The 14,105-nt window shown below is 53.8% G+C and overlaps 1 protein-coding gene across 2 annotated transcripts in view; it reads left to right on the forward strand.

The window, feature by feature from the left end:
- The window catches only part of ADAMTS10 (ADAM metallopeptidase with thrombospondin type 1 motif 10), a 137,455-nt gene that overhangs the window by 82,588 nt on the left and 40,762 nt on the right, over positions 1-14,105 (forward strand). For both annotated transcript variants that reach the window (XM_005281234.5, XM_065578598.1), the window contains 3 exons: positions 4,128-4,171; positions 5,675-5,780; positions 10,661-10,807. In XM_005281234.5, the coding sequence (XP_005281291.2) occupies positions 4,128-4,171; positions 5,675-5,780; positions 10,661-10,807 (297 nt within the window). The remainder of the gene's footprint in view (positions 1-4,127; positions 4,172-5,674; positions 5,781-10,660; positions 10,808-14,105) is intronic.

Below are 14,105 nucleotides of genomic sequence, written 5' to 3' on the forward strand. Positions count from 1 at the left end.
GTCCAGAAGGATATGTGCTGAAATCAATGGGATAGAAGCACGTACCCAGGTGCTTTGGGCCGTACTGTTCTGTATGACCACCGTGCAGATATGAGAACTGTGCAGGGTTTAACTAACCTGGGGCATAGGGTAGCCCCACCTGGAGCGCTCTCCGGAGGCACGCCATGGCACAACAGGCCCGTCTGCCTCAGTGTCCCTCGTTCGGAGACCCAATAACTGTACTCCAGGTTCTGTTGCCTCAATAATACCCCTCCCAATCGAGTTTATTACAGAAACATTGTGCAAATATCCCAAAACATCAGTCCCAACCCATAGTCCATTTGTCACCTCCTGCGCATGGAGTCCTTAAAATCCCAGGGCATCTAGGCCCTCGGTGCCCCACATTCCACTCTCCAGTGTCTTCTGCCGTACCTGGCGTGGTCCTCTCCTGTCCTTCTGCCAGGACTGCCACCCAAGTCCTTCCAGCTGGAGTGTAACCCCACTCTTCCGAGTGGGACTCCCGCTGCCTCTCTTCTGGGAGATCATTCTAATCAGGGGAGCATCCCTCACTCCCCCGGTCCTCTCACTCTTCCCCTGGGTCCAGCTCTGCAGCGGGGAGATGTCAGCAGATAAGTTCCTCCACTGCCCCCCTGCCTTCAGCCTTCTCCAGCCCTCGGCTTCAGCTCTCCAGGTTAGATGTCAGCAGGCAACTCCCTCTGCTGCTCTCCAGCCTTCAGCTGTCTTCAGCCCTGGTCCTCTGGCTAGGGGAAGTCAGCCAGCAAACCCCTCTTGCTGCTCTCCTGCCTTCAGCCTTCTCCCAGGAACCAACCGCAACTTCCTTCGGGGACCTTCCAAAGCCCCCCGGTCTCTGGCAGCTCTCACCAGCCCTGTCCTGACTGATGCAGTCTCTGCTCCAAGGCAAGCCCCAAGTGTCTTAGACCTCAGGTGTCCTTGTCCCCCATCTCCGGCCTCATGCCGCTGTACTAGTGGTTGGCCAGGGAACCGTGCACCGGGATCCAGCCCAGGTATCCTACAACCCCCAGTTCCTCGGTGCTACTTCCATGGGCTTTTCTTCCTACTGTGACCTTTGTCAGGCCTTCTCCCCCACAGCCTCTCTGGGTTCTCCCGTCCTCCAGGGCCGCGAGCCTCAGGACTCTCCCCGGGAATTCCCCACAAAATCCCAAACTAAAAGTATAAACGTAAACTGAACTTCTGCCTTGCTTGGGCTTGACTTTTCATCCCCCTCATTTTCCTGGCTCTAGTCCTCGTTTAAAGGCCTCCTTGCACCCCTGAAGTCCAGCTCTTGCCCCTTTACCACTGGAGCCTGCTCCGTTCCCAGCAGCCGCTTCCGCCCTCTCCTTTCTCAGGTTCACATTGATCCTTTCTAGCTGTCCCGCCCTCTTACCTGGCCAAACAGGGCGCACCTCTTCTGGCACTGGGATGCTGGACCTGCTTTGTGTAAGAGCAAGACAGAAGCCGGGGGTCCCTGAGAGCCCGGCACTGGTTATGGGGCATGAGACTGGCACGTCCGTGGGGGCTGACAGGCATGTTTGGAAGGCTTCGGTACAGCTGCTCGATGCTCGCCCGCAGCCAGCACTGGCCGCCCCTCGCCCACCAGAAGGCTCCGTTTTAATGGTGGGGGGCTCCGGGTGGAGACTGGTTGGACGTCCCAAGTTTGGGGCACCTGCAGTGGGCAACTGCGGGCGGGGGGGAGGGGAGGTTGCGCCTTCCTTTTTCCTCCAGGAAGCGAAGGGGGAAGGTCCTAAAATGAAAGCAGCAGAGCGGGGAGTCTCCAAGCAGGAGCCGATTCCTGCTGGCCTCCCCAGCACGCTGCACACTCGCTCCAGTTCGGAGCTGCACGGAGCCTGGCTCATGTCAGGGGAGCTTGTGAAATTTTTGATGTGGGGGGGAGGGGCAAGCCAAAGCCCTGTCAGCCCCGACTTCACCTTCCCTGGCTGGCAGCGGCTGCCGCGTGTGGGACGCGGACGCTGACTCCGAATTCCTCGGCCTCCTGCCAGATGTTTGAACTAACCCTGAGAGACTCTCTGGGCCCAAGTCCCCGGGGCCAGCTCCCGCGCCAGCCCTGGGAAGGGCCTACCGCATCTGGAGCTGTCTGTAATAAATTCCCTGTCTCCCGATAACATCTTGCTGAGCTGTGGGCTTTTTGCCTCCGCCGGAGACGTGTCAAGTCAGAACCTCCGAAGGCTTTAGCGGAATCCGCTCGAAACAAAGCGGCGAATGTTTCCCCCTCGCTCGGTTTCCTGTCGAGGGCGAGGGGTTTGGACACGTGGAGCGAGCGGGGAGGCCAGAGGGCCAGGAGCCATCTACCAGCAATTGTCACTCTTAACCCATAGCCTGCTGGAAGCTGCTTTTCTCCCCGGTTTCAGGGCCTGTGAGGCAGCCAGCGGTAGCGAGGCCGATTTATAATGCTGGCTGGCACGTGAGCTTCCCGCCCCTTCACGGCTCTGTCTGGACTCCGCATCCTCCACCCTTTGAGCCCTGGGCCCACAGGCAGCCCTGCCAATGCACCTCACTCCTGACCAGCAACACCCCTGCTATTCCAGCCCACCCTCCATCATCCTCTCTCTCTCTCTCTCTCTGTCACACAACGGTATAACAACTCAAGAAAGGCCGGGATCACGGAATTGTTAATTCCCAAAGCCCATGCGTATTCCTATCTGGCGCTTAGCTCTGGCTTTTCTTTGTACCTACCCCCCAGGTGAAGGAATCCTGACAGACTATATGCGTCACGCTCCTCGCCTTGAAGCTCAATGGACTTGGGCTGGGGCTGACTAATGGGGAAAGCGGATCGCAGAGCCAAGCCCTGTTCCGAGCCTGCTGACGCCTCCCCCTCCAGCCGTGCTGAGATCAGGGCAGCCAGGTCAGGTGCCCCGAGAGATCTCTGCTGGCGTAAAATTGTCCAAAGCGGCGAAGCGGCCATGAGTTTGCTCGGGTCCCCCCGTCTGAGCCTGGGTAAAGGACTCCTCCGGAAACCGAGGCGCACAAAATGAGCAGCTGTTTTGGGAAACGTAGGCCTCGCCGTAACCTCCCTGTGCGTCGCTGTCCCCATCTGTGAAAGGTGGCTCTCAGGGAGCCTGAGGCGGGATTCATTCATTGGGGCATGTGAGGCTCTCAGACACTCATGGGAAAGTCTATTGGGGAGCAGGCAGTGCTTAATTTGTAGTTAAAAAGGTACCGGGACTCGAGCAATTTTTTTTACATTCACAAGCCCGGAGGCGCCGGGGCTCTGAACGGCCAGGCCCGGAGGCGCCGGGGCTCTGAACGGCCAGGCCCGGAGGCGCCGGGGCTCTGAACGGCCAGGCCCGGAGGCGCCGGGGTTCTGAACGGCCAGGCCCGGAGGTGCCGGGGCTCTGAACGGCCAGGCCCGGAGGTGCCGGGGCTCAGCCCTGGCAAGCCCTGGCACATATTAAGCACTGGGAGCAGGGCCCCATGGGTAGTAGGTGGTTCACCTGGAGTGAGGTCAGTAGAACAGGTGCTGTGATTGGCCATCCAAATTGCTGCTCGCTTCCTTCTTTCAATCTCGGCATCGTTTTCTTCTTGATCAAACGAAATCAGGAGGGTATTTTCCAGCGGGAGGGGCACTGCTGCTGCTTGGTTCCCAAGATCTCCTGGCATCTCAGGGGACGTCTGCACTGCCATAAATAACACCACAGCGCCGAGTCTCAGAGCCTGGGTCAATTGACGGGTTTGCAGGGCTTGGGCTGCGGGGCAGTGTGGACCCTTAGACTCAGGCTGGAGTCTGGGATCTCATAAGAGGAGTGGGTCTCAGAGCCCAGACTCCAGCCTGCGTATCTACACTGCAGTTTTATAGCTGCGCCGTCAGAGCCCCATGAACTGGAGTCAGCTGACTCGCAGCCATGCGGTGCAGTGTAGACAAACCTTCAGAGACCCAGGCTGTGATAATACAGGTGCTCAGAGCAGCCGGATGGCAAATATCCAAAGGATCTGTGCTCACCTATCCTAGGGGAAAATCCCGTGGGGCTAAGATGCTTTGGCAATTAGCCAGAAAACCATGGTGGTTTTTTTTCCATTGGGAGGAAACTATGGAGATCTAATGAAAGCTGCCATCTTTTCAGCCTGCACAGTTTTTTGGTTTAATTTCATCTCTTTCCTTTCTTATCTTTCAGATACGATATATGCATCTACAAGAACAAGCCATGTGGCACCTTAGGTAGGTAAGAGCCCAATTCAGAGACTCTGTTGTAACTAATTCTTCGCTCTTATCTAGTGCTTTGCGTCAATAGATCTCAAAATGCTTGATAAAGGAGATCAGTAGCCCCATTTTACAGATAGGGAAACTGAGGCAAAGAGCAGCAAAGTGCCTTACCTAAGCTCACCCAGCAGGCCTGTGAGAGACCTGGGAACAGAACCTTGGTATCCTGAGTCCCTGTCCAATGCTTGATCGTCTAGGCCACACTGCCTCCTTACTTCAATAAGTGTTAAAAAAAAAATCTACCTAGTGCCAAGGGTCTGGTGACTGGCTTTGGACCATTTCACTGTTCTATCCCTTGTCCAGTTCCAGCCCAGTAACTCAGAACTGGTCTCATTCTGAAGGCTGGTTAGCTGCCCAGTCTCCCTGGCTGCCAAGGAGAGAGCTAGGACTCTGAACACAAAGGGAATTCTTTATTGCCGCTGCTGGACACAGACCCCGCAGTTCTCTCTGCTCTGCCCTCTTGTACTGCCCATACCCAGGGTCTCCGTAAGTTTGGTCTGAACTGAGCGGTCTTGGAAGGGAGGGCTGAGTATACTCCCCCAAAGTAAAATAGATGGGATGGATCTCAAAGCATCTTCTTAGAGGCTAGGTGGTCCAGCCAGGAGGCCAAGAACTGAATGGGCCATGGAGGACAAGCTCCTCACTCGTCGTGGGATTGTGTCCTGTTCTGATAGATTGGTGGGAAGCTTGCACCTGCCCTGTAGGTACATAGAGGTTTACCTTGTCTCAGTATGGCACCTGTCGGTAGGAATCTATGCTCTTAACAAATAACCAAAGGCCCCCCCTCGCCCCGCTGCCTTGCTTCTGCCTCCACGGGTGGAAGGGTGCCCGGCATTGAGCCTGGGGCGCTGTGTGTGCAGAGGGGACTGAGGAACCCAGAGATATTTCCGAGGTGTTGAGCAGCACAGATGGACACAGGTTTGATTCTAGTGGTGATGGGTGCCAATCAAACCCCCGGAGCGGAAGCCCAGGATCTGGGCTTTGTCTCTTTCCAATGGACAGCGGCAGGACCGTGGCTTCGGCCCTTTATAGACCGAGATTCAGACAGGCTTTGGATGAGCCTTTCTGTCCCCACTGGGCTCATTTGGTGTGACCAGCTCCACTTCCTCCCTGTGTAGACAATCTGGGGAGCAGATCTGAAGCCTGGTGGAGTTTTATTGGCGCTTGGCGTTTCCAAGCCCTCCTGCTGTTGCCAGCCATCTCGCGGCAAAGCAAGTTTGTGAACAGCCCTGGGAGTCGCTGGAGACATGGGTGCCAGAGCCCAGCAAACCACTTTCCCCTCCTGTGCCTGATGCACGGTCCACTGAAGTCAATGAAAAGAGTCAGGCCCTCCGGGCCAGGTTAACACTCCAAATTAACATTAAGCCCAAAGCCCGCTGTTTAACCCTGAAACATGTGGCCTTACACCCCGCCACCAATGCTCCTCACTGGCCCCATACCAACCGCAGCTGCCTTTCCTAGGGCTGGCCCCGGTGGGAGGAATGTGTGAGCGAGAGAGAAGCTGCAGCATCAACGAGGACATCGGGCTGGCCACTGCCTTCACCATTGCCCATGAGATCGGCCACACGTGAGTGTTACACCCGGAAGCGTTCCCCCGGGGAGTCGCTTCACAGGAAAGACCTCCCCTTTTGGGCTGCTCTCACCAGTAGCCAACTGGAGAATCATCTTCAGTGTAAAGACCTTGGAATAGCCATGCGAGGTGGGACCAACAGTCCATCCAGTTCAATAACCCACCAGAACAGATAGGCCAATGTCCCCACTCCGGGCCAAAGCAGATCACACCAGTAGTCCATGTAGACTGAAGATCTCACTTCTTGCTCATACTGGACCAGGCCATTGGTCCACCTAGTCCATTGTCCTGTCTCCAGCAGTGGCCAATGCTCCGTGCATCCTAGGAAGGCTTGTGATGCCTAATGCACCTGGACCAATGTATCATGGGGAAGGGAAATTTCTTCCTGACCTTAGTGATGTGCTGTGTCCTGAAGCCTAAGCACTAATAGCCCCTTGACACTTTATCTTCTCTTGTGTAAACTTTTGCGGTAGGGACTGTTGTTTATTATGTTTGTACCGCACCTTGCACGGCGGGACCCATTTACCTCACATGCACATGCTCCTCAGTAGAAATATTTAATCATAATGAATACATTTATTCAAATTAGCCCCTCCTCATTTTTAATCCTGCCTAGCAATGACACATATCAAGAATGACAAGAATAGCATCCTGTAGTTATAAAGGCTAAGCTAAGAGCAATCAAATCTCATGCTCCATGTCTTCAGCTGCCACCTCCATGGGTCAGGAAGGAAGTTGTGCCCCACATGCTTTCATGCACAGTTGTCGAGGTGCATTGTGGGTGGTCAGGATTATTACACTATCCTCTGAAGCTAGAAGCAGGACTCTGGAGTAGGCAGCCCAATGGTCTGGTCAAACAGAGGAAATGCCGTGTTCCTATAATACTGCGTTACAAGCCCAGTACAGAGTGAGTCTCATTAATTCGAGGGGAGAATATTAGTCAGTAAGGGCCCAATCCTGGGAAATGCTGTAGGAACTCAACTCCTGTTGCCATCAGCAGGTGATGACCTCGCCGGATCAGGCTCTCAGCACTCATTACTCAGAGACTTACTTTACCTTAGAGTCAGAGCTTAGTCCATCCCGTGCTTTGCTGCACATTGGGCTACCCACATTTGCCATCCTTGCCTGTCAACTGCCCTTCTCTCCAAACCTTCCCATTTCATGTTGAGATGCTTGATGTCGTTCAGAACTGTTCGTTTCCATGTTATTCGCGGTCTTCCCCTCTTTCTTCTTGCCTTTTCTGGCTTCCATTCAAGGGCGGTATTTGGTAAGCGTTTGTTTTCCATTCTCAGCACATGTTCCAGCCACTGAGGTCTTCTTTTGTAGATTATTTGTGAGAGGGTGCCTTGTCCAGTCATTTTTCTGACTTCTTCATTCGTCTTCTTCTCTCTCTGTTACTCCCAATTAGGGTGACCAGACGTCCCGATTTTATCGGGACTGTCCCGATATTTCCTTGTTTGTCCCGCGTCCCGACCGATGTTAGGTTGCGACACTGGACAAACAAGGAAATGCGCCGGAGCCCGGACGTGCTCGCGCCCCCCTCGCCCCGACTCCGCCCCCTCCTCCCCCGATTGGCTCCCTCCCCGAATCCCCTCCTCTTCTCCAGGCTCGCCATTCCTCCTCCCTCCGCAAGCGCTGGAGGGAGGCCCGGGAGACGCAGCGGGAGCGCGGGGCCGGGGTGAGTGAGAGTCCGGCCTGGCCCCGAGCAGGCAGGACTCAGTCGGGCGGTAGGGAGAGTAGGGGGGCGGCCCGCGGGGCCAGGCGGCGGCTATTCTCCCCCCTGGGCAGCGGGACTCGGGAGCAGCCGCTGCTGCAGCTCCCACTGCCGCGGGGGGAGGAAGCGGCCACCCCCTTCCTCTCCCTACCGCCCAACTGAGTCCTGCCTGCACTCGGGGCCAGGCCGGACTCTCACTCACCCCGGCCCCGCGCTTCCCCTGCGTCTCCGGGGCCTCCCTCCAGCGCTTGCGGAGGAAGGGTGTTTTTGCCCCGCCCCCCCGCGTCCCGATATTTGACGTGGGTGATCTGGTCACCCTATTCCCAATATTCTTCTCAGACATCTGTGATGAAATGCGTCCCGCTTTTGCGTCTCTTTCTTGGTAAGTTGCCATGTCTCACTGCTATGTGTTGTGATGGCGATAACAATTGCTTTGTACACGTTCAGTTTTGTCTTGAGGGAGATGTTTTTGAGTCTGCAAAATGCAGAGTTTGGCCTTCCCGATTCATCTTCTTGGCCCTGGTCATCTACACTGGGGGGGGCATGAGAGATTGATCTAAGTTACGCAACTTCAGCTATGTGAATAACGTAGCTGAAGTCGACGTACTTAGATCAACTTACCATGGTGTCTTCACCGTGGTGAGTCAACTGCTGCCGCTCCCCCATTGACTCTGCCTGCGCCTCTCGCAGCGCTGGAGAACAGGAGTCGTCGGGAGAGCGCTCTTGGATCGATTAGACTAGACGTGATAAATCGACCCCCGCTGGATCGATCACTGCCCGCCGATCCGGTGGGTAGTGTAGACATACCCTTATTATTTCCTCGGAACTAGTACCCTCTTGGCTGATGGTACTTCCAAGATACGTAAAATTGTCCACTTTCTCCAGTTTCTCTTCTTCAATTTTGATTTCTGTCCCTATAGTCCCCATTAACATGACTTTACATTTCTTTGCATTGTATCTCAAACCTATCGTCTCCGTTACTTCTTTTACTTGATTTGTACATTTTTGTAGTCCGTTGGCATCTTCATTGATAAAAGCGATGTCATCAGCAAAGCCTAGATCAAATAGCCATGAATTGTTCCATTTTAGGCCATATGTATCACTGTTGCATTGTTTTAATCCATAGTCGATGACTAGTATAAACAAAAAAGGAGACAGGATGCACCCCTGCCTTATACCTGTCTTGATGCTGAATGGCTTAATCATAGAATCATAGAAGATTAGGGTTGGAAGAGACCTCAGGAGGTCATCTAGTCCAACCCCCTGTTCAAAGCAGGACCAATTCCCAACTAAATCATCCCAGCCAGGGCTTTGTCAAGCCTGACCTTAAAAACCTCTAAGGAAGGAGATTCCACCACCTCCCTAGGTAACCCATTCCAGTGCTTCACCACCCTCCTAGTGAAAAAGTTTTTCCTACTATCCAACCTAAACCTCCCGCACTGCAACTTGAGACCATTACACCTTGTTCTATCAATCCCTTTCCATATTAATGCAGCATTTTGAGTTGGCGTAGAATGCCTTCATAATGTTAATTAATTTTGTTGTAATTCCATATTGTTCCACCATTTTCCACATTGTTTCTCTGTTTACACTGTCAAATGCCTTTTGAAAGTCCACAAAATCAATGGCAAGACTGCCTTGAAATTCAATTGTGTTCTCAATAATCCGTCTCAGGGTGAAAATAGCGTCTGTGCACGATCTCCCTTGTCTAAATCCAGATTGTTGTTCACGTAGGATGGTATCCATCTTTCCTTTCATTCTGTTCAGGTGGACCACTGCTAATACTTTTCCTGTGACAGATAGAAGTGTTGCTCCCCTCCAATTTGAACAATTGTTTAGATCACCTTTCTTTGGTAACTTAATTATGATACCAAGGGTCCATTCTTCCGGCACTTTCTCCTCCGTCCATATTTTGCTGCACAGCGAACAGATGACTCGTTCCATGTCTTCACCTCCATATTTAAGCATCTCAGGAGGAATGCCGTCCAAACCAGGCGCCTTGTTGTTTTTCAGCTTCTGCAATGCATTTTTTTACTTCTTCGATTTTTACCTCAGACAAATCTGTATCTAGGTCTAATGGTTTATCACTGTCAAATTCCAGTCTTGTAATTGGTTCTGGTTGGTTTAGCACTTCTTTAAAGTGTTCCACCCATCTATTTTCTTGTTCCTCCTTGGCAAAGCAGGAAAGAAACAATGCCAAAAAAGATAAGCGAAATTGGAAAGTAAGTAAGGCTAGTGAAGCTGAAGACGCAGGGGAAAGAAACGATACGAGAACAGTCTACAGCGGGGGGTCGGCAACCTCTCAGAAGTGGTGTGCCGAGTCTTCATTTATTCCCTCTAATTGAAGGTTTCGCGTGCCAGTCATACATTTTAACATTTTTAGAAGGTCTCTTTCTATAAGTCTATAATATAGAACTAAACTTTTGTTGTATGTAAAGTAAATAAGGTTTTTAAAATTTTTAAGAAGCTTCATTTAAAATTAAATTAAAATGCAGAGCCCCCCGGACCGGTGGCCAGGACCCGGGCAGTGTGAGTGCCACTGAAAATCAGCTCGCGTGCCGCCTTTGGCACGTGTGCCATAGGTTGCCTACCCCTGGTCTACAGGGTCCTGAAACAATTAACAGGATATGGAACTCCGAGACTAGAGCTGAGTAAACTCCTCCCTGGTCCATCTCCCTCCTCCCAGACTGAGTCCCACCTCCATCCCCACTCTCCCTCCCGCTCTTTGATCAAGTGAGATTCCTCTATCTCCCAGGGAATTCCAGGACACAGCTCCCTACATCCCCCCCAAATCTTCTCTGCCGCCAGCCCCGTCTCCCCACTCAGCCATGTAGTCAGATCCTCGCTGTTCTTCCCCGCTCCAGTTCTTCCATGTTTTCCCAATCCTAGTCCCCTGCCTGAGGGAGGGATCAGAAACTGGAAGTGGTGGGAGGCCCGGAGAAGAGGGGGTACCCAGGAGGGGCAGGCAAAGCTGACCGGTTGCACCCAAAAGTCCCCATCTCCCAGGGCGTCTTCCGTCGGCCCAGCATCCCTTACTGGCTTCCCCCAGCCGAGGAGACTGGCCATCTCGGCATGTGGCTCTGTGCCCAGACATGCTGGAGGGACATCAGCTGCTTGTAACCGCAGCTCGCGTCTTTGTCGTTGTTGTTGTGACCTTTTCCAGGTTCGGCATGAACCATGATGGAGTTGGCAACGGCTGCGGCTCCCGCGGGCAGGAAACGGCCAAGCTCATGGCGGCTCACATCACCATGAAGACCAACCCCTTCGTATGGTCGACCTGCAGCCGAGATTATATCACCAGCTTCCTGGAGTAAGAAACCTGGCCAGCCCCACCCACCCTTTTCCCCCAGGCGCAGAGACTTCTCCAGCCTCTGACAGCGATTCCCTTGGCTTCCCCTGCCCATCCTCATAAATTACCCCACATGCTCCTGCCCCATATGCATTCTGTTCCCTGGCTTCCAATATCCAGCCCTTTCCCAGCCAACAATGCATTTCCCCTCCTCTCTGTACATTTACCCTCTGCTAATGCCACTAACTCTCCCGACTTACCTGGCCCTGCAGCATCCAGACCTTTCCATAGATCCTCCCAACTTGCAGGAATTTCCCAAACAAACCACCAGCTTTTTGAGACCTTTCAAAGGATTTTGGTTGAGCCAGGAAGTGCGGAGAGGGGTTTGCGTGTTGAGGAAAGGTGCCCGGGAGAGTCAGCTCCTCTCTTTATCCACGCGGCATGGGCAGCAGCACAACCAGCTTCCCCCATACGCTGTGGAAGAGGATTTTCAGTTATAGCTAAGGCAGGGGTGGGCAAACTTTTTGGCCCGAGGGCCACAGCTGAGTGGGGAAATTGCATGCAGGGCCAGGAATGTAGGGATGGGGCAGGGGGTTGGGGTGCGGGAGGGAGTGCGGGGTGCAGGAGGGGGCTCAGGGCAGGGGGTTGGGGTGCGGGAGGGAGTGCGGGGTGCAGGAGGGGGCTCAGGGCAGGGGGTTGGGATGCAGGAGGGAGTGTGGGGTGCAGGAAGGGGATCAGGGCAAGGGGATTGGGGGCTCAGGGCAGGGGGTTAGGGTGCAGGAGCGGTGCAGAGTGCAGCAGGGGCTCAGGGCAGGGATTGGTGGCTCGGGGCAGGGGGTTGGGGTGTGGGGTGCAAGAAGGGTTCCTACCCAGCACCACTTACCTCAAGCGGTTCCAGGGTGGCAGTGGCACGCAGAGGGGCTAAGGCAGGCTCCCTGCCTGCCCTGGCCCCACGCTGCCCTGGAAGTGGTCAGCATGTCCGGCAATGGCTCCTGGGGGTGGTGTGGGGCAGGCGGCTCTGCCGTGCACTGCCCTCAACTGTGGGTACCACTCCCGAAGCTCCCATTGGACGCGGTTCCCCCTTCCCGGCCAATGGGAGCTGCGGGGGGCGGTGCCTGCAGGTGAGGACCATGCACAGATCCCTCTGCCCCCTCCTCCCCCAGGGGCTACAGGGACGTAGTGCCGGCCGCTTCCAGGAGCAGTGCGGGGCCAGGGCAGGCAGGGAGCCTGCCTTAGCCCCGCTGCGCCATTGGGTTGGCAATTCTGCAGGCTGGATTGAAAGCCCTGATGGGCCAGATCCGGCCTCCCACCCGTAGTTTGCCCTCCCCTGAGCTATGCAACTTAGGAGACATGGGAGAGATTTTCAAAAGCACCTTTTGGGATTTAGGTGCACAAGTCCTAGTTATTGTCAAGATTTGTGCACCAAAGTTCCTTTGGTGATTTTGAATTTCTCTCCCCTGAGTCCCACTGAATATCGATGGGACATGTGCTCCTAAGCCACTGATGTGCTTTTGAAAATCATACCCCGTCCTAGCAATGCAGTGCAGTCCTGCTCAAGCAGGACTCCCAGGGACAAGAAGGCTCCGTTTCTGTGGCTGTGCAGTCCTCAGTTTTCCTATCAAGGAGGCGCAGGTTAGCACCAGTTGTGATGGGGGGTTGTTGGTGTGATGTGGACCCCTGTCTCTGCTAGAAAGATGATGCTGACTTTAAACTGAAGCTGGATAGGAGCAAACAATGTTCTGGGGTCATCAGCCACTGGTCTAGTCTTAGAATGGTCCAAGCATCAGAGCCCTAAACAAAGACTCCTCCAGTTGCAATTTTTAAAGAATGTAACAAACACAAATATTTCCGATGGGACCCCGAGGGCGTGAGTTTTCCTCCCCTTGTCTGGGACATGAGGCTTTACCATGAAATTCCAGTTCTGGCAGCTCGTCTTTGGCTGCAGCGAACTCTGCACACGCAACATGGCAAAGAGCATTCCCTCGATAGTGCCAGAGAAATGTGGTCTCACCAAAGAGGTTTCCATTGTTGGCACAGAGCCCTGAAGGGTCTCAACTGGTTGGCCGGGGATGGAGAGTTGACTTTAGTCCCCTTTGCCATCCCTTCCGTCCACCCCCGCTCAGATGCACGTACCTACATGGTCCTCTTGTGCCACAGCGGCCATGGGAGTGATGACTGGAGATTTGATTTCAGAAAAGAACATGGCAGCAAGGAAGGACTGTGGTGCGGGAGGGAAAGGCAAAGTTCTTGCAAAACTTGGGCATCCCCACGACGGCCTGGCACACACATGGCAAGCTGGGAAAAGCAGGAGTGTTCCAGCCATTGTTCATTGTAGCATTTTTGTGCCATGTGGCTCCTGCGTGAAGAGCTCCAGCTAACTCCAGGCACGTGATGCTGGGATCTAGAAGCGCAGAAGCTCTGCGCTCAGACCTGCTCCTTCCAGCCATGCATTCTCCATCGGATCTGATACCCAAAAGGCCACCTGTCCGAGTGGGTAGCTTAGAGGGGTGGGCAACAAGACACAAAGCCTATAGGCTAGTGCTTCAAACCCAGCAGTCCACAGAACCACACTTATATACCGAAAATTAAGGACGTACATAAGTGCTTTGCTGAATCAGAGCCTAGTCCTTTGCCCTTACAGAGGGCGGATCTCCGAGCACTTTATCAACATTAAATAAGTCCCAAAATTGCCCCTGTAAGGTAGGTCAGTATAATTATCTCCAGCCTACAGATAGAGGGCTGACTTTTCAAAGGGGCCTATGGGAGTTTGGCACCCACTGAAAGTCACAGGGAGTTGGGTGCCTCACTCCCCTGGATACCTTTGAAAATCCCTCCAGAGAGATTAAAGCCGACACTTGCAAACTTGAGTGCCTAAACTTAGTCCATATTTCGGTGCCTAAATGAAAGCGGCCTGTCAGAGGAGCTGAATGCACTCAAATCCTGCCACAGCCGATAGAGGCTGGGTGCGTTCAGCATCTTCAGACACTCAGAGGCCCAAATTCAACTGCCTACATTTAGGACAACCTGTTTGAAAATCTTGCCCTAGGTGACTTTCCCAAGGTCGGCTAGCAAATCGCTGGGGACAGAATCCAGTTCTCCTGCGCCCTGGCCTTGTGTTTTGGTCACAGGACTAACCTTCCCACTCCCTTCCCTTCTCTTATCCTCTTCCTGCTGCCCGGGGGCCCCAGACTTCACAATGGGTAGACCTGAAACCCCAGCACCATACAGCTCTAGAGTTCAAGGAAAGCTTGAAACTCAGATCCAGACTTTGCAGGTTGACCCCAACTCCAATCTGAGTAGCAGGAGAACCAGTCTGAAG

This window comes from Chrysemys picta, chromosome 25 (genome assembly GCF_011386835.1).
Source record: "Chrysemys picta bellii isolate R12L10 chromosome 25, ASM1138683v2, whole genome shotgun sequence".
In the NCBI taxonomy this organism is placed as follows: domain Eukaryota; kingdom Metazoa; phylum Chordata; order Testudines; family Emydidae; genus Chrysemys; species Chrysemys picta.